Source organism: Phyllobates terribilis, unplaced genomic scaffold, assembly GCF_046119375.1.
Source record: "Phyllobates terribilis strain yellow unplaced genomic scaffold, ASM4611937v1 Scaffold_11__3_contigs__length_659146591, whole genome shotgun sequence".
Lineage (NCBI taxonomy): Eukaryota > Metazoa > Chordata > Amphibia > Anura > Dendrobatidae > Phyllobates > Phyllobates terribilis.
Window position 1 is genome coordinate 543,144,525 of NW_027362771.1, and position 19,399 is coordinate 543,163,923.

At 43.1% G+C, this 19,399-nt stretch overlaps 1 protein-coding gene across 1 annotated transcript; it reads right to left on the reverse strand.

Moving 5' to 3' along the window:
• Window positions 1-13,528: 13,528 nt before the first annotated feature.
• Window positions 13,529-18,970, reverse strand: PCP2 (Purkinje cell protein 2). Its single transcript, XM_073654751.1, has 3 exons — window positions 18,855-18,970; window positions 16,627-16,753; window positions 13,529-13,719 (listed from the first exon to the last, which is right to left on the reverse strand). The coding sequence occupies exons 1-3, from the start codon at window positions 18,930-18,932 to the stop codon at window positions 13,529-13,531; spliced, it is 396 nt and encodes a 131-aa protein (XP_073510852.1). The 5' UTR covers window positions 18,933-18,970.
• Between the last annotated feature and the right edge of the window lie 429 nt (window positions 18,971-19,399).

A 19,399-nucleotide genomic window follows, 5' to 3' on the forward strand; every position in this document is an offset into this window, starting at 1 on the left:
GCTTCTGGAGAGCCACTTGTAAACTGCTAGACGTCACCCTGGACTTCTCCTCCGCTTACCACCCACAGTCTAATGGTCAAGTGGAGCGGATCAATCAGAACCTGACCAGTTACCTCCGGCACTTCGTTAATGCCCACCATTCAGACTGCGTGGATCTCCTGCCATGGGCCGAATTTTCTTACAACAATCACGAGAGCGAATCTTCCTCCAAATCCCCGTTTTTTGTTGTCTTCGGTCAGCATCCTCGGATCCCATTTCCCGTCTCCACCTCGGTGGACAATCCGGCTGCGGAATCTCTTGTTAACAAATTTTCCTCCATATGGGAGAGTACCCGATCCGCACTCCTTCTGTCATCCGAGCGTATGAAAAGACATGCTGACAAAAAACGTCTGGATCCTCCTCAATTCCGTCCAGGAGATAAGGTCTGGCTCTCGTCCAAGTATGTCCGACTCAAGATTCCTTCCTATAAGTTAGGGCCTCGGTTCATCGGTCCTCTGGAGGTCATCAGTCAGATCAACCCGGTGGCCTATAAATTGAAACTCCCGGCCAACTTGCGGATCCCTAACTCCTTCCATGTATCTCTCCTCAAACCTGTGGTACTTAACTCTTTTTCCAAGTCTACAGGTACGCCTCCTGCTCCGGTTTCCGCTGAAAACGAATTTGAGGTAGAGAACATTCTGGCCACCAAAAGGGTAAGAGGGAAGACCTTTTTTCTAGTAGATTGGAAGGGGTTTGGTCCTGAAGAGAGAACGTGGGAGCCCCGGGAGAACATCCATGCCCCTCTCATCCTAGCTAAATTTCGCTCTGGCCTAAAAAAGGGGGGGCCTAAAGGGGGGGTACTGTAGCGCCGGCGTCCCTGCCCTCTGCTAGGCAGGGACGCTGTTCCCCTCACCTTTCTGCTCCGAGCCCGGCGTCCTCCTCCCACTCTGCTGGCAGCGCGCGCTCCTTCCCGGTCACTGTGCTTAGGGCGCGCGCGCGCTCCCTCCCTCTTAAAGGGGCCGCGCGCGCCGTCCTAAGGAGTCCCCGGCCAATGGCCGGAGGACTTCACCATATATTAGGCACCTCTTCCAAGATGGAGGTGCCCGAGCAATGTTGTTGCACTGTTCACTACTCTGCTTCAGCCCTCAGGTCCCGTTGCCAGTTACCTGCCAGATTCCTGCCAGTTTGCTGTCTGATTCCTGCCTGATATTCTGCTACCTGCCTGCTAGCCTGAGGTCCGACGGTCTGCCCTCCAACTCCTGTCAGTCTGTCTATGGACCAGCTTGCCCGCTCACCTGGGAGCGCACATCTGCTACCTGCCTGCTAGCCTACCTGGAGGCTCCGCCGTCACGTGCTGTGACCACCTGCCATTCCAGAGACTCCTGCCGCTCACCTGGGAGCGCACACCAGTTACCTGCCTGCTAGCCTACCTGGAGGCTCCGCCGTCACGTGCTGTGACCACCTGCCATTCCAGAGACTCCTGCCCGCTCACCTGGGAGCGCACACCTGTTACCTGCCTGCTAGCCTACCTGGAGGCTCCGCCGTCACGTGCTGTGACCATCTGCCATTCCAGAGACTCTCGCTTGCTCACCTGGGAGCACACATCAACCATCTGCCTGCTAGCCTACCTGGAGGCTCTGCCATCACAGGTCGTACCTACCCTTTACCCAGAGACTGCCCCGGTCACTTGCCGTGACCTCCTGCCCGTTCATCCAGAGACTGCCCCGGTCACTTGCCGTGACCTCCTGCCCGTTCATCCAGAGACTGCACCGGTCACTTGCCGTGACCTCCTGCCCGTTCATCCAGAGACTGCCCCGGTCACTTGCCGTGACCTCCTGCCCGTTCATCCAGAGACTGCCCCGGTCACTTGCCGTGACCTCCAGCCCGTTCACTCAGAGACTGTCCCGGTCACCTGCTGTGACTGCCTGCCCGTCTTCCCTGGTCGCCACCCGCTCCCTTACAAGGACCGCCCCCTTGTATAGTAGCTCAGAGGTTCCGCCTCCCAGACCTGTTACAGCCACACAGAGTTCTAGCAGCAGACACATCTCTACAACAACTGTTAAGAGGAGACTTTGTGCAGCAAGCCTTCATGGTAAAATAGCTGCTAGGAAACCACTGCTAAGGACAGGCAACAATCAGAAGAGACTTGTTTGGGCTAAAGAACACAAGGAATGAACATTAGACCAGTGGAAATCTGTGCTTTGGTCTGATGAGTCCAAATTTGAGATCTTTGGTTCCAACCACCGTGTCTTTGTGTGATGCAGAAAAGGTGAACGGATGGACTCTACATGCCTGGTTCCCACCGTGAAGCATGGAGGAGGAGGTGTGATGGTGTGGGGGTGCTTTGCTGGTGACACTGTTGGGGATTTATTCAAAATTGAAGGCATACTGAACCAGCATGGCTACCACAGCATCTTGCAACGGCATGCTATTCCATCCAGTTTGCTTTTAGTTGGACCATCATTTATTTTTCAACAGGACAATGACCCCAAACACACCTCCAGGCTGTGTAAGGGCTATTTGACCAAGAAGGAGAGTGATGGGGTGCTACGCCAGATGACCTGGCCTCCACAGTCACCAGACCTGAACCCAATCGAGATGGTTTGGGTTGAGCTGGACCGCAGAGTGAAGGCAAAAAGGCCAACAAGTGCTAAGCATCTCTGGGAACTCCTTCAAGATTGTTGGAAGACCATTTCCGGTGACTACCTCTTGAAGCTCAACAAGAGAATGCCAAGAGTGTGCAAAGCACTCATGAAAGCAAAAGGTGGCTACTTTGAAGAACCTAAAATATAAGACATATTTTCAGTTGTTTCACACTTTTTTGTTAAGTATATAATTCCACATGTGTTAATTCATAGTTTTGATGCCTTCAGTGTGAATGTACAATTTTCATAGTCATGAAAATACAGAAAAATCTTTAAATGAGAAGGTGTGTCCAAACTTTTGGTCTGTACTGTATATATATATGGTGTATAAATATAATATATACATACAGTATATATGAGCAAACTAAAAATAAAACATTTGGCATAAAAAGAGGATTTAAACAAAAGTTTTTTTTCCGGTTTCAGCAACAACAGTTTATTCATTTGGTAAAGAAAGGTTAGACAATTTTCCAATAAACTTTGTGATTCAATTTCTCATAGTTTTCAAGATCTCTGCTTATGGTCATTGAATGACAACATTCATAGAGGTTGAAAAAAATTTCCTAGTTAAACAAGACACAGCTGTGACAACTGTGTGTGACCAGGTTCATCCTATAGAAATACGTAATAAAAGGGGTTGTTCAGGTTGGTGATGAATGTCTGCAGTTACCTTATGTGACTGCAGATTTCTAAATTCTCAAAGCGCGCACACTATGATTCTCTGAAATCGGCAAAGAGAGTGGGCGGTCATGTATCCGCAAGTATGTCATATGCATACTTCTGGCCACATTGAGACTAGCTGTCTGCGGCCTTTCGCAATACAAGTGAATTGAGAAAGGCCATCCAAGTCTAGCTGGAATATATCCAAAAGTATGCAAATTGTCTCCAGCACTGGAGAATCTTGAAAGTGTGAGGTGCACGCTATGAGGATTTGGGAGTCTGCAGTCACATAAAGTGGCTACAGACTTTCATCACAAACCTGTACAATCACTTTAATTTAATCCACGAAGTACAGATGCACAAAATATATTTGAAAATTGCAAACATGTACATTTTACAATTTACAGTAAAATATAATTTTACATTAATGGTTGACATGGCCTAAAACCATGTTTGCCATCTCTCCTGGAAGATCAAGGAGGCTCCAGGAAAAAAAGGCAAATCTCCCAAACTCCTGGAAGAACTGGCATATCTGGGTGCCACCGGGCAAGCACCGACCTCCTTACCGTTCACATTGCCGTGACACCGAGACCCAACGTCCATAGGCCAGTTGCGAGGTGATAACAGGGTGAGGATAATCCTTCAACTGAAGTGACAACCTCTGAAGCACATATCAGACTCAGAAAACAGGTTGTCACTCTCCTGTGGCATATGACTATCATCCCATCAAAAGTAGGGAGGTACAGATGACATTCCTGTACACGCTGAATAGGCTGGGGACCCTGATCAGGTAGAAGAGTCTGGGATTTTAGATGGAGTTGTACTTAACGAACAGGATATACTTGGTGATAAAGGACAACCCTGGTTCTTTACCCTACGGTCATCTGTTAGATTTTGGTTTTGTCCAATTTAAGGAACATGCCCATTAAAGTAAATATATGAGACATTTGGTTGCCCAAAGCTTAGGTCACATATCTTGTTGACCTCCTCTAAGACTTTTGGTTTCGTCCCCCAGGATTTTTTACATGCTTTTCAAGATGCCGACTGTGGACTTGATTGATGAAACTGAAATAATCTTCTCCTGTAAAGGGCACTGCTGGGGCATCTGCGTCCTGCCAAGAAAGGAAACCAGTGGTGGCATTAAAGAGTGAGACAAAGCAATGCAATACCAGTCATTCATTCAACCACTGGAAACCTTGGAAATGACGGTATTACCTCTAACAGCTAAAATCCTACAATGCATTGCAGTCTGATCCATGGCATTGTGGGAGATGTAGTATTTTTGTCGATAACTTGTTGGTCGGTGGGGATCTGACCATTGGGATCCGCACCTATCGGCAGAACGGGAAACTTTTATTCCTGTTATAATGGAGCAGCAATGTTCATGCTTGATTGCCGCGCCATTTATTTCCTATAAGGTTGTCGAACGGTGTGATCGGCTTTTTCCTGAAGCCCTATGGAGAATAAATGTAACAATGGTTGGGCGAATGATCTGCCACTCCATTTTGTAATGGGAATAAAAGTTTCCGGTCAGGAATAAAAATTATCCATTGTTACAATTATTGCTGGTCCTGGAAGTCGGATACCCACCCATCAGCAAGTTATCACCTATTTACAGAATAGGCGATAACTTGTTTTCACCTGGCAACCCCTTTAAGGGTGATTTGGTTAAAGGATTTGTCCGGTCTTGTGATAAAATTTTGCAGTCACTCAAATGTGACTGCAGACTTCTGAATCCTTTCAGTGCGCATGCCGTATGCTGTCAGGATCCTCCGGAGTTATCAATGAGAGCGGGCAGACATGTGTCAGGATTCTCCGGTGTTGTCAGTGAGAGAGGGCAGTCACAAGTCAGGATTCTCTGGTGCTGTCAGTGAGAGAGGGCAGTCACAAGTCAGGATTCTCCGGTGTTGTCAGTGAGAGAGGGCAGTCATGTATGTGGATTCTCCGGTGTTGTCAGTGAGATAAGGCAGTGACGTGTCAGGATTCTCCAGTGTTGTCAGTGAGAGAGGGCAGTCACAAGTCAGGATTCTCCGGTGTTGTCAGTGAGAGAGGACAGTCACAAGTCAGGATTCTCCGGTGTTGTCAGTGAGAGAAGGCAGTCACATGTCAGGATTCTCCGGTGTTGTCAGTGAGAGAAGGCAGTCACATGTCAGGATTCTCCGGTGTTGTCAGTGAGAGAAGGCAGTCACATGTCAGGATTCTCCGGTGTTGTCAGTGAGAGAAGGCAGTCACATGTCAGGATTCTCCGGTGTTGTCAGTGAGAGAAGGCAGTCACATGTCAGGATTCTCCGGTGTTGTCAGTGAGAGAGGGCAGTCACATGTCAGGATTCTCCGGTGTTGTCAGTGAGAGAGGGCAGTCACATGTCAGGATTCTCCGGTGTTGTTAGTGAGAGAAGGCAGTTACGTGTCAGGATTCTCCGGTGTTGTCAGTTAGAGAGAGCAGTAATGTATGAGGATTCTCCGGTGTTGTCAGTGAGATAAGGCAGTCACGTGTCTGGATTCTCCGGTGTTGACAGTGACAGCGGACAGTCACGAGTCAGGATTCTCCGGTGTTGAGGCTGAGAGTGGGCAGTCACGTGTCAGGATTTACCCGATGTTGTCAGTGAAAGCGGGCAGATACGTGTCAGGATTCTCCGATGTTGAGTCTGAGAGCAGGTGATCACAAGACCGCAACTATTTTATTTGCATACATGCGGCCACAAGCTGACCAGACGTGCTCTGCCTTGTTCAATTCACTCGTATTGAGTGAGGCCACACATGTCTAGTCGGAAAGTATTGCAAATTGCATACTTTCGGTCACGTGACTGCCTTCTCTCGGCCTCGACACTGGAGAATCCTGACATTTTGCAGTGAGCGTACTGTAAGGATTCAGAAGTCTGCAGTCACACAGAGTAACAGCAGAACTTTTTTCACAAGACTGGACAGCCCCTTAAGATGTGTTTTATGCACCTTGAGAGTTAACAAAAGCAGTAGGATTTTAAAAGAACATGGATTGTAAGGTTGCTAGAAAATGTCTGGTTGTGGGAGACTACCAATCCTATGTGATGACCACAGTGCCATATACCAATGTTGGCACAGTCTGAGGCCTCATGTTCGTTGCTGACTATACAGATCCTGCACTTTTCCCAGTTGTAGCGCCTTGTACCTCTTACACTTATGCTGAAAAAATATTGTTGATTAATGTAAGAAAGAGATATTCCCCTGAGGTGTATTGCATCAAGAAGCAGCATGCAGAGTCCCTATGGGCCTGTAATTTGGATATGTACAGACTCCTTGTATGTGGAACAGTGGAAGCCATGGAGGTGCACGGGGTCTTTGCTGTGTGTCAGTATGCCTCGAGAGTTAAAATCTGCACTGCCAAAGGTCCAAAGATGAGAAGGGAAATGTGGTCTATTGGTCGACGCGTTTCGAAGTGACACACCTTCATCAGGATAAACCACATTGAATCATTCCCGTCTCCTGCTCATCTTTAGACCTCTGGCAACGCAGATTTTAACCCACTCATCTCCAGCTTCATCATTTTCTCTACATTACGGATCTGCTGCCGCCTTGTTTAATACTTATACAGGGGGTGTGACTTCACAATCTCCCAGGTGAGCATAACTGCTTTTGCCTCCATGTTTCCACTCGGGTAAGACCCTATTGCGCTTATTGTCTTAGCAGTTTTTCTTGCTCATGCTCCATTATATGCCAGATTACATAGGAAGTTTCCTTTAAGGGGTAATATTTACCACACATGGCACCCACCAAAACGTTCTATGGCTGCATACGGTAGCACTCTTGGGCTGCTGGTTATGTTACATCACATTGTCAATGTTTGTCATTACAGAGCTGCTGTGTAGCCCTCATCTAAGGACTCAAAGGAAAATACCTTTGAGCCCTAAGACCAAATTCAGAAGTCCATCAAACATAGCCCAAATATGGACGATGATGTCCTAACTGGCCGGGGGTCGCCTGACCCGAACTCAAAAGCCTTATAAACAGATATAAGGCTATTGCGTTCAGTACAGGAGACCCCTAGCTGATCCGTGCATCATGGTCTGTCCTCAGACTGTCAGGGTCGTAACTATAGTGGGTGCAGTGATTGCGGTCTCACTCGGGCCTTCATGCCTAGGGTGGCCTCAAAAGGTCCCTTTGGCCTACATGAGAAGGCTAAATTCTAATAAAGACCTGTTATAATTTGGGGCCTTGTTGGGGATTTTACATTGGGGTCCACAAGCTTCAAGTTACGCTACTGCAGGCCATGTTTCATGGATGTCTGAATTCGGCCTAACACCGATTATATGTAGAAGAATATGGCTGGTAGTGTTTAATATATCATGATTAGGTGTGTTTTCTTCTGGATTTCACATCTCTGGCACCATTAAGGTGCATCATTCCTGCGAAGGACCATTGAGAAGTGGTTATGTACGTGGTCTATTCTACTTGGTTCACCGTTCCATAGTCCAAAGAAAAAACCCTTTAGGGGACTTTCTGGTTTTGTATGAAGCTTGTTGACATGAGCCATGTATCTTCCACGTAAGTTATACTGCTGGACGTTTCCATACAAAGCAACCAAAATGAGATATATGTACAGTACATTTATTCACCAGTTCGAGAGCGTCCATTTTTCCCCGTTTTTGACCAGGCATATTTTTATTTTTTTATGTTCATGTAGTTTTAGGAACTCCAAAGTTTTACTCATTACTCGTTTGGTTTTTCAAATAATTGTTGCCTCTTTTTTTGTGATATGTGGGGTTTAACCTTTATGTCCTTTTTATATCCATATTTTTATTTTTTTGTCGATATCAGGAGAAAATGTAAAGAAAAAAAAATAAAGTTATAAAAGACCTATGTGGAACATTTCCCAGTAAGGCCAGGTTCAAATGGGTATATTTCAAGGTCTATATATGAACCTCAATGCCCAAATTGACCATGGGTCTCCTGACCCAAACTTATAGGCTCAATATGTGCCTATGAGGCTGTAAGTTCGGGTCGAAAGACCTGAGGTCAGTCCGGGCATCGCGGCCTGAATACCTGCTGTGAAATACGCCCTTCTTACCAGCTGACCGGGGGCTGTCATATTAGCCCTAGTTAACAACAAATTCAGCCTTCAGCCTTGAGAACTGATCTGGGTCTGCTAAGGCCCAGCAGCTCTAGCTCCTTCCCGACACCCAGTGGTCACTGGGACGAGAGAAGATCATTCATCACTGTGTATACAACGCTCAGTAAGGCAGAAGTGGTAATAAACTATCTCTGCCTTCTCTATGTGGAGTGTGGCCATCTCTGACAGCTGGCTCTCAAATCTTGTAGCTACACCATCACCAGCGTCAATACAGAGTCATACGTGGACCAATGTTTATGACAAGTAGTGTAAGGGGAAAGTAAAGCAGTTGCCCATAGCAACCAGTCATTTTTTAATTTTAAAGGCCCTTTCTAACAAAAAGGATAGCAGTGACTTGATTGGTTGCTATGGGCAGCTAATTATTCCCAAGGTTTGATAAGTCTTCTCTATTATGTATATATTGAGTTATGGGTGTAAATAGAATGTCCATGGACACAATAATTGTAAATCTTATCCAAGATTTGTTCCAGAAGACCAAATTCTTATTACGAATGGAACATTACAAGGCCTGACCACGTGATGTGTCTCTTTCACTACAAATCAGACAAATGTGGAGAACCCCTTTAAGTCAATTATTTAGAAAAGGTATCTTGACCTTATATATTGCCCTTGTGATGGTAGTATTTTGAATAATTGACCCATTATATACATTTTTCTCACCCATATTGACCAAATACGTGGATACGGACCACGGGCTCACAGAAAGTTGTGTAAACCAAGATTGTAGTGGATATAGTTGTACACTAATGGAGTTATACTAAGGTTTTTGTTGTTTTTTTGTTTTTTTCCAGAAAAAGCGCCCATCTTGCCAATAGGCTGTACCGGGTATTGCAGCTTACCTCTAATATGTGCAATTAATAAGAATTTAGGATAACCCCTTTAATTGTCCCCCCGTGTTGAACCGATAAGTTATGAGGGATGTAACTGCACATCTGCGTAATGAAACCACAAGGTTAATAGAGCTAGAAATTATTTATTAAGTAGGAGAGCGAAATTCTCATAAGATACGGAAAAGAAAACATCTTAGAGGATCTTGACAAATCATCTCCTCTTCCAAGAAATGGATAGTTAGGAGGTCAGATGAAGACAATGGCTATGCTTTGTTCTGGATGGGGGACACAAACAACACGGAAACGTTACATACAACACCTTGTCACGAGTGTCACCAGTCATTATTCCAAAAAGAAATGAAAATAATATATACAATTCCTGGGATGATTGGGTTAAAGGGGTATTCCCATCTTGTAAAGTGAGGTATCACTTTATGATCGTCTGGGGTCCCCAAATGAACGGGTCTGGCTGCCTACTCAGAGCGCTTAATCAGGGCCCCTTCATTCCTAGGATCATCCAGACGTTGGACATCCACTGATCATAGAGGGATGGAAGGTCCATCACTTTACAAGACAGGAATATCCCTATAATGCACACAGAACATACAACATAAAGGGGTTCTCCACATTTAACTTTTTTTTTATCTACTTAGCAAGGATCTACCATCTTTTACTGTCCATTGTCCCTCAGGATATCATTTCAATGTATAAGCTGATATGTTACCTGTTCTATCTACATTAGGGTGCCATAGATTAAAGGGGTTTTCCATAACCCTTAAACCCCAGCTACAGTTTGCTTTTAAAAAAATAAAATGGACTGTGCTTTACTCACCATCCCCAGGTCCAACACTGAGTCTCAGCTGCTCCTAGTGTCTGTTATTGTTTGCAGCAATGGCGTCACATCGACAGCGCTGCAGCCAATCAATGAGCTCAACAGACTCTGAGCGGCTCATGCCATCAACTCAAGCAGAGCTGCTGAGATCAGTTATTGGCCGCAGCGCTGTTGACATAACTTAAGCGCTGCAGACAATAACAGCAGTAGAGACTCTGTATTGGACCTGGTAAGGGTGAGTAAAGCCCAAATGGAGTTTTTAATGGAGGTTTCCAAAATATGAATACTAATTTAATGACAGCTGATAAAAATGACTGCCATAACTTAAGTTCCTAAACTTAGCTCCAGGAGGAAGCAGAGGTGTGGAGAGTATCTGGCTGGCATATGATAGAAAACCTGGCATCATGCGAAGATGAAGAGCTTTCAGCCCAGATATAAGTTGATTTCTGAGCACAGATAAGCAGTGGATATTCAGATATAATTAATGTGACTCGTTACTTTCAGAAAAAGTTTTGGAACAATCAGATGTCTCGCTGATAGGACAAAATCAATGGACACCTTTCATTAAATGCAGCCAAAACCTGAGGGCCGTGTTGCTCACGAGAGCGTGACAGCCCCACCATTCAGTTATGGTCACAGGTGTCCACCCGTCACCAATCATAGGCCAATCCAACATCTTTCCACTGTCTGATTCTTCAGTTTCTATTCCGAGTTTACTCTGCTGATCTGCATTTTGGGAAGTTTAGTCTTAACAACAGGCATAATACATACGCAAAAAAAAAGAAGAGAATTTCAGATTTCAATACTGTATAGTCCTGTGTCTATAAAGACTGTTCCTAAGGACAACTAGCAGAATAGTGCTTGCAGCTCTGAAGTATAAAACTAACTTCAACTCGGATAAATAAGTACAAGTTACTCAACACGGTGAAGCTCAATCACCAGTAGATAACTGGTTTGGATAAATGTTGATGCTGCTGTGATCACAAGACTTTATTAACTATCTCATGTGCTCTCCTCCATACAGGTTTCCTAAACAAGGGACAACTTGATATTCTTTGTTTGGGTAAGATATTATAGTTATTTTAGCTACATCTGTATCTCTGTTTCTCTTTCAGCAGGGAGGAAGTAAAGGTCTACAGAAAGTCTCTGCTAAAAATTTAAATGAATGGAGTGTGCAACCTAAAAGTGAATAAGTTTAATGAACAGGATAGTTAACCCATTTGTTAATTTTGGATTAAATTCTTGAATTTACACACTGAGAAACATATAACAGGAAGACTTGGACTAGCTGGAAGTAAAATTCTGAGGACTTAGGTGGACTATCAAGAAGTAAACAATGACTATTCTAAGGACTTAGGTGGACTATCCGGAAGTAAACAATGACTATTCTGAGGATTTAGGTGGACTATCCGGAAGTAAATAATGACTATTCTGAGGACTTAGGTGTACTATCAGGAAGTAAACAATGACTATTCTGAGGACTTAGGTGTACTATCAGGAAGTAAACAATGACTATTCTAAGGACTTAGGTGGACTATCCGGAAGTAAACAATGACTATTCTGAGGACTTAGGTGGACTATCCGGAAGTAAACAATGACTATTCTGAGGATTTAGGTGGACTATCCGGAAGTAAACAATGACTATTCTGAGGATTTAGGTGGACTGTCCAGAAGTAAACAATGACTATTCTGAGGATTTAGGTGGACTGTCCAGAAGTAAACAATGACTATTCTGAGGACTTAGGTGGACTATCCGGAAGTAAACAATGACTATTCTGAGGATTTAGGTAGACTATCCGGAAGTAAATAATGACTATTCTGAGGACTCAGATGGACTATCCGGAAGTAAATAATGACTATTCTGAGGATTTAGGTGGACTGTCCAGAAGTAAACAATGACTATTCTGAGGATTTAGGTGTACTATCAGAAAGTAAACAATGACTATTCTAAGGACTTAGGTGGACTATCAGGAAGTAAACAATGACTATTCTGAGGACTCAGATGGACTATCCGGAAGTAAACAATGACTATTCTGAGGACTTAGGTGGACTGTCCAGAAGTAAACAATGACTATTCTGAGGACTTAGGTGGACTATCCGGAAGTAAACAATGACTATTCTGAGGATTTAGGTGTACTATCAGGAAGTAAACAATGACTATTCTGAGGACTTAGGTGTACTATCAGGAAGTAAACAATGACTATTCTGAGGACTCAGGTGGACTATCTGGAAGTAAACAATGACTATTCTGAGGATTTAAGTGGACTGTCCATAAGTAAACAATGACTATTCTGAGGATTTAGGTGGACTATCCGGAAGTAAACACTGACTATTCTGAGGACTTAGGTGGACTATCCGGAAGTAAACAATGACTATTCTGAGGACTTCGGTGGACTATCCGGAAGTAAACAATAACTATTCTGAGGATTTAGGTGTACTCTCACGAAGTAAACAATGACTATTCTAAGGACTTAGGCGGACTATCCGGAAGTAAACAATGACTATTCTGAGGACTTAGGTGGACTATCCGGAAGTAAATAATGACTATTCTGAGGACTCAGATGGACTATCCGGAAGTAAATAATGACTATTCTGAGGATTTAGGTGGACTGTCCAAAGTAAACAATGACTATTCTGAGGACTTAGGTGTACTATCAGAAAGTAAACAATGACTATTCTAAGGACTTAGGTGGACTATCCGGAAGTAAACAATGACTATTCTGAGGACTTAGGTGTACTATCAGGAAGTAAACAATGACTATTCTGAGGACTCAGGTGGACTGTTCGGAAGTAAACAATGACTATTCTGAGGACTTAGGTGGACTGTCCAGAAGTAAACAATGACTATTCTGAGGACTTAGGTGGACTATCCGGAAGTAAACGATGACTATTCTGAAGACTTAGGTGTACTATCAGGTAGTAAACAATGACTATTCTGAGGACTTAGGTGTACTATCAGGAAGTAAACAATGACTATTCTGAGGACTCAGGTGGACTATCAGGAAGTAAATAATGACTATTCTGAGGATTTAGGTGGACTGTCCATAAGTAAACAATGACTATTCTGAGGACTTAGGTGGACTGTCAGGAAGTAAACAATGACTATTCTGAGGACTCAGATGGACTATCCGGAAGTAAACAATGACTATTCTGAGGATTTAGGTGGGCTGTCCAGAAGTAAACAATGACTATTCTGAGGATTTAGGTGGACTATCCGGAAGTAAACAATGACTATTCTGAGGACTTAGGTGTACTATCCGGAAGTAAACAATGACTATTCTGAGGACTTAGGTGGACTATCCGGAAGTAAACAATGACTATTCTGAGAACTTAGGTGTACTATCAGGAAGTAAACAATGACTATTCTGAGAACTTAGGTGTACTATCAGGAAGTAAACAATGACTATTCTGATGGACATATGGGACTGTTCAGTCATTGACGCAAATAAAACGATAGATGGATTACAGAAATTAAAGTTTAATAGTAGATGTTATTCTGATTGCTCACCTTCAGGCCCCCATTGTCATGGGACACCCTGCGACTGGGCATAGTGTCTGGGTACGATGGAGACTGGATGAACTCTGCCCTTTGATCGTCCAATCTACGACTTTGTGAGTGCGCCAACATATCCATCAAATGGTTCATCTCAGGAGGTGGGGCAGCGGTAGCTGTGGAAAGAAATAGAGTTACCATTATTTGCTGTGTACATAAAAAAATATCATAGTTGGGGCTTTGGACCAGCATGAGTAGTTTAAGGAAGATTTTGCAAAAAGATTTTGCTTCAGTTGTAAAAACTACCAAGGGTAACACCTTTTTTTTTTTTTCCATAAGGGTTTAAATTTGACAAGAGCAACATCTGGCGGACAAGCACTGATGGCCAATTAACTCACCAGACGTTATAAATGTTGGTTCCCCATAGGGGAACACACACACACGCAACCTGAAAGTACAGCTGTGATGAGGAGGTTTATTGCTATGGTCATAAATTAACATTTGTCCTCAGCTATGAGCAATAGAATTAAGAGTCTTACATGAGAGTAGACTTTAAACTACACTTTTCCCATAAATCAAAGGCATTAGTATTGAGTATTGCTATGGATGGGAGAAAACCAGAGCACGCGGAGGAAACCCACGCAAACATGGGGAAAACATACAATCTTCTTGCAGATATTGTGCTTGGTGGGATTTGATCCCAGGACACCAGCGCTGCAACACAACAGTGTTAACCACTGAGCCAACATGATGCCCATAGCGTTATACAGCCCCCCACAATGTTGCTCAATAAGACTATTGGTTATTGATGCCTACGAGAGAATGGGCGTTCAGGAGATCCTACTTGTTTGTTGGAACATCTCTGGTTTTCCGGCCCAGGAACTTCATCTGTCTATTATGGTTCAGTAGACCCAGGGTGGATCACTGACCAATAAGTTGATGGTATTTTTTTTTCCTAAGGCCATGTTGTGCCTCACTGGTATAACCTTTTATATTGATGCTGTTCAAGTTACTACCTTATGAGTATATACAGTGGGGAAAATAAGTATTTGATACACTGACGATTTTGCAAGTTTTCCCACCTACAAAGAATGGAGAGGTCTGTAATTTTTATCGTAGGTACACTTCACTTGTGAGAGACAGAATCTAAAAAAAAAAAAAAAAAGAGAATCACATTGTATGATTTTACATAATTAATTTGCATTTTATTGCATAAAATAAATATTTGATACAATACAAAAATAGGACTTAATATGTGGTATAGAAACCTTTGTTTGCATTTACAGAGGTCAGACATTTCATGTAGTACTTGACCAAGTTTGCAGCAGGGATTTTGGCCCGCTCCTCCATACAGATCATCTCCAGATCTTTCAGGTTTCGGGGCTGTCGCCGGGCAACATTGAGTTTCAGCTCCTCCAAAGATTTTCTATTGGGTTCAGGTCTGGAGAATGGCTAGGCCACTCCAGGACCTTGAAATGCTTCTTACGGAGCCACTCCTCAGTTTCCCTGGCTGTGTGTTTCGGATCTTTTTCATGCTGGAAGTCCCAGCCACGACCCATCTTCAATGCTCTTACTGAGGGAAGAAGGTTGTTGGCCAAAATCTCGCGATACATGACCCCATCCATCCTCCCTTCAATACGGTGCAATCGCCCTGTCCCCTTTGCAGAAAAGCACCAGCAAAGTATGATGTTTCCCCCACCATGCTTCACAGTTGGGACGGTGTTCTTGTGGTCGTACTCATCCTTCTTCTTTCAAACATGGCGAGTGGAGTTGATACCAAAAAGTTCTATTTTGGTTTTATCTGACCACATGACCATCTCCCATGCCTCTTTTGGATCCTCCAGATGATCATTGGCGAACTTCAAAACAGGCCTGGACATGTGCTGGTGGGAGCAGGGGAACCTTGTGTGCCCAGCAGGATTTTAATCCATAACAGTGTAGTGTGTTACTAACGGTAATGTTTGAGACTGTTATCCCAGCTCTCTCCAGGTCATTGACCAGGTCCTCCCATGTATTCTGGGCTGTATCCTGACCTTTCTCAGAATCATCCTTACCCCACGAGGCGAGATCTTGCATGGAGCCCCAGACTGAGGAAGATTGACAGTCATCTTGTGTTTCTTCCATTTTCTAATAATTGCGCCAACAGTTGTTGCCTTCTGAACAAGCTACTTGCCTATTGTACTGTAGCCCATTCCAGCCTTGTGCAGGTCTACAGCCTTTTGTACCTGGGGTCCTCAGTCAGCTCTTTGGTCTTGGCCATGGTGGGGAGGTTGGAGTGTGATTGATTGTGTGGATAGATGTCTTTTATACAGGTAACGAGTTCAAACAGGTGCAATTAATACAGGTAATAAGTGCAGAGTAGGAGGGCTTCTTAAAGAAAAACTACCGGGGTCTGTGAGAGCCAGAATTCTTGCTGGTTGATAGGTGATCAAATACTTATTTTATACAATAAAATGCAATTTAATCATGTAAAAATCATACAATGTGATTTTCTGTTTTTTTTTTTTATTCTGTCTATTACAGTTGAAGTGTACCTACAATAAAATTTGCAGACCTCTCCATTCTTTGTAGGTGGAAAAACGTACAAAATCGGCAGTGTATCAAATACTTAGTTTAAAGGGGTTGTTTGCCTTGGACAGTCCCTTTTAATGAAGTGACTTAGGTCTCCAGAGGTGTTGCTGGGACCCCAATGATCAGCTAATTTGTAGAGGAATTCAGAATCAAGTGTTCAGTTCCACCGTAGGCCACCATAGGGGAAATGGAGCACTATACAGTTTCTATTGAAATCAGTAGGCTCACTGTCTAATGCACTGTTATGTGGGGTCTTCCAGTGCGAGATACACTCTGATCTCTGCTCCCGCCCATAGATGAGGATTCTCATTTCATTTAAAGTCTTCTTTAATGAGATTCTGAGGAAATAGCAGGATTCTCTGGTTTAGAACGCTCATCTATGGGCCAGAGCGGAGAACATCTACAAAGACTAACTTGTGCTTGGACTACTAATAGCAATTGGCTAGATTTGCCACTTTACCTCTCTTTGGGCATCTTTAGTAGTCTTAGATATGGAAAGTGAAGTGACTTACTATTTTTTCCATCCTGGTCGCCTTTGCTGTGGACAATCTGGATGCTGCATCGCTGATCATCAATTCTTCCACCTTGGACATGGGAAAGGAGGTTGAAGAAACCTTCCTGTTCCTTTGGGACCTCAGGCTATGGAAGGAAAAGTACTTCAATGAAATACGGGAACTATCTTGGCTCTTCAGACCAGATCTCATAGTAAAGCTAGTCATGGATACTCTAGTAACGATCCAACCAGAAGAGATGATCAGTAATTATCACTGACTTACATAAGAGAAAAACATGAGCACATTCATCATATTAACATGGAAAAACAATCATTCTCTTTATACATATATTTCCACCGGTATTCTAAAAGTGAAATATATCACAATGCCCAAATTATCATGGGTAATAAATGAGGATAACAGGGGTTGTCAGCTCTGGATAATCTCTTGTTGTTGCAAGGGCCCTCAGACCATAATCTGATTCAACATTCATCTGTACTCTTTGGGGCAATCTGGAAACTCTCTTTAAGTTGCCCACAGTGCCTCCGAAGGAGGGAAAAAAAATCATTACCCAGATCCCATTGAAATCAATAGGTTGTCCATGTAATACATGAAAAATGAGATGAAAACTTTTTATATAACTGCTCTCATTTCTGGATAATAGGTCATAAATAGTAGATTCTCATTCTCTAGAATTATAAAAATTAGAAATAGGTTTTCAAAACCATCCAAGTTAACATAAAAAGTAGCTTTCCTCTTAATTCTGGCTACATGATCTTAATCTGAAAATGTCGTAAATTGCACCTGACCTCAATAATTATTGATGTAGTAACAAGTTAATTGGGATTGGGTCATCTAGTAAATTCTGATATTTTTAGATTGTACATATCAGAAACCGCTTGTCCCAAGAGGAGACACTGTAATCCAGGTAGAACAGGGGATTACATACACTCTTCTGAACAGTAGAAATCAGTACAATGAAGCTTGGCCAACAAACACCCCAGATCAGTATTTCAGGCATGTTCTATTGGCCAGGACCAGAAATATCGAAGAGAAGCCTACCTTTACAATGTGTGAATGTAATAAGGGGAGGTTTAGTGAATGCATATCTGCCCCTTTTAATTGGCCTGTCCTAGTGAAAAATACTAGTTCCCATTGTTCAAATCTTCCCCTTGAGGTTGGATAATAAATAATAATCTCCTATAATGAACAGATAAAGGGACTTGACATAATATAATTACTCATCGCAAAATATCCTCCAGTACTTCTCTCATGCTACCCCAGTTTTCTGGAATGCACTGCCCCAGGCAATCTGGTTAATTCCCAGTATCCACAGTTTCAAGTGTGCCCTACAAGCAGATTTCTTTAGTTTGGCCTATCACCTCACCTCACTAATCCAACTAGCTAATCCTTGTTCTCTCTTCCATGCAGTCAATAGCACTCTGTGCCTGTACTTGTGATCATTTCATGAAGCATTATTTGAATGCCCTTATTTATTATATTGATGCCTGGACCTTATATGACAAACACTTTATTTTTACTTTTCGTGTCCTCCCCCTATTTCTTCATAGATTGTAAGCTTTCGAGCAGGAGCCTCACTCCTTGTTAGGCATTGAACTATATGTTACTCTGTAATATCTTATTTTGTTTGTACAAGTCCCCTCTGAATTATAAAGTACTGCAGAATATGTTGGTGCTATAGAAAAAAAAATATATTATTATTATCCTTGCTTATTTTTAGTTAATAAAAAGGGACCCCCAAAACTAAGCTGGAGCTATAAAAACTGTCTCTTTTTCCAGAGGACTTCACACAGACAGTCTAAAAATGTCAATGTTCCATCATGCAATGCCTCATTTTCCCTGCGGGAGTGCTGCAGGGAAATGAAGCACTTGCAGCTAGGTTGCTCTTTAGATGATGAATGATCGCTAGGAGATAATGCAGTGGGATATCCTATAAGTAGCTTTTTTTTTTAGGGGAACAATTTTAGACAATCTCTTTAAATGCTAGCTGTTCCATGTTCCATGTTTTTCATCATACACAAACACTGTGACCCCCTCGCAAAAGGACCTTAAATGATGACCAGGTTGGAAATAAATCTACTAAATGGTGGATTCTATTAAGAGCGAAGAACATAAAGCTCATCCTATAGACAGAGACACGTAATTTAGATATATATATAAAAAAAAACACATATGTACATAAGGATTATCCTCCCGCCCCCGCACATCATAAATGCTCATCTTACCAAAGGCCCGGATTCAGAATCAGTTAAAGAGTTCTTCCTGGCCTGGTCCTCCTCAGCTGCACCATCTACTGGCTCCATCCTGGTTCCCCCGTTCTCTGCTCCCGGTGAGCAGATATCTGTGTGCCCATATCAGATGTGCAGCCCTATTAAATGTCCTGCGGGTCATCATGCCCTCCCTTCCTTTGTACAGATCATTAAATCATCTCATAATAAGGGAGGCCCCATCTGCAGGAAGGAGCCGGTTAATCCCCCATTAAGATTATCTGGGATAATTGTTAGTGGAGCAGAGGGTATATGTTGGTCTGTGTGTTTACATATTTCTGTGATTATAGGGATGTCACTGCTTGTATGACCGTTTAGTCAACCAGTGAGTATACATGTATGGGTATATAGATACGTGAATTTATATGTGACCCCCTGGGTACATAGCCTGGTAGATCAAAGACTGCAGGTTCATTGTGTGGAAAATGGCATATGAACACGGGATTATAATATATTGTTTTGGTACATTTCAACTTTGAACATATTTAGTAATAACGGCAGAA

What these genes read in the sequence shown, in the direction of transcription:
- PCP2 (XM_073654751.1), bottom strand. Translation starts at nt 18,932, where the DNA reads ATGGAGCCAGTAGATGGTGCAGCTGAGGAGGACCAGGCCAGGAAGAAC. An exon ending in ATTCTGAATCCGGGCCTTTG is followed by an intron (nt 16,754 to 18,854) that starts GTAAGATGAGCA and finishes TTCCTTCCATAG; the next exon opens with CCTGAGGTCCCAAAGGAACA. An exon ending in CGACCAGGATGGAAAAAATA is followed by an intron (nt 13,720 to 16,626) that starts GTAAGTCACTTC and finishes TTCTTTCCACAG; the next exon opens with CTACCGCTGCCCCACCTCCT.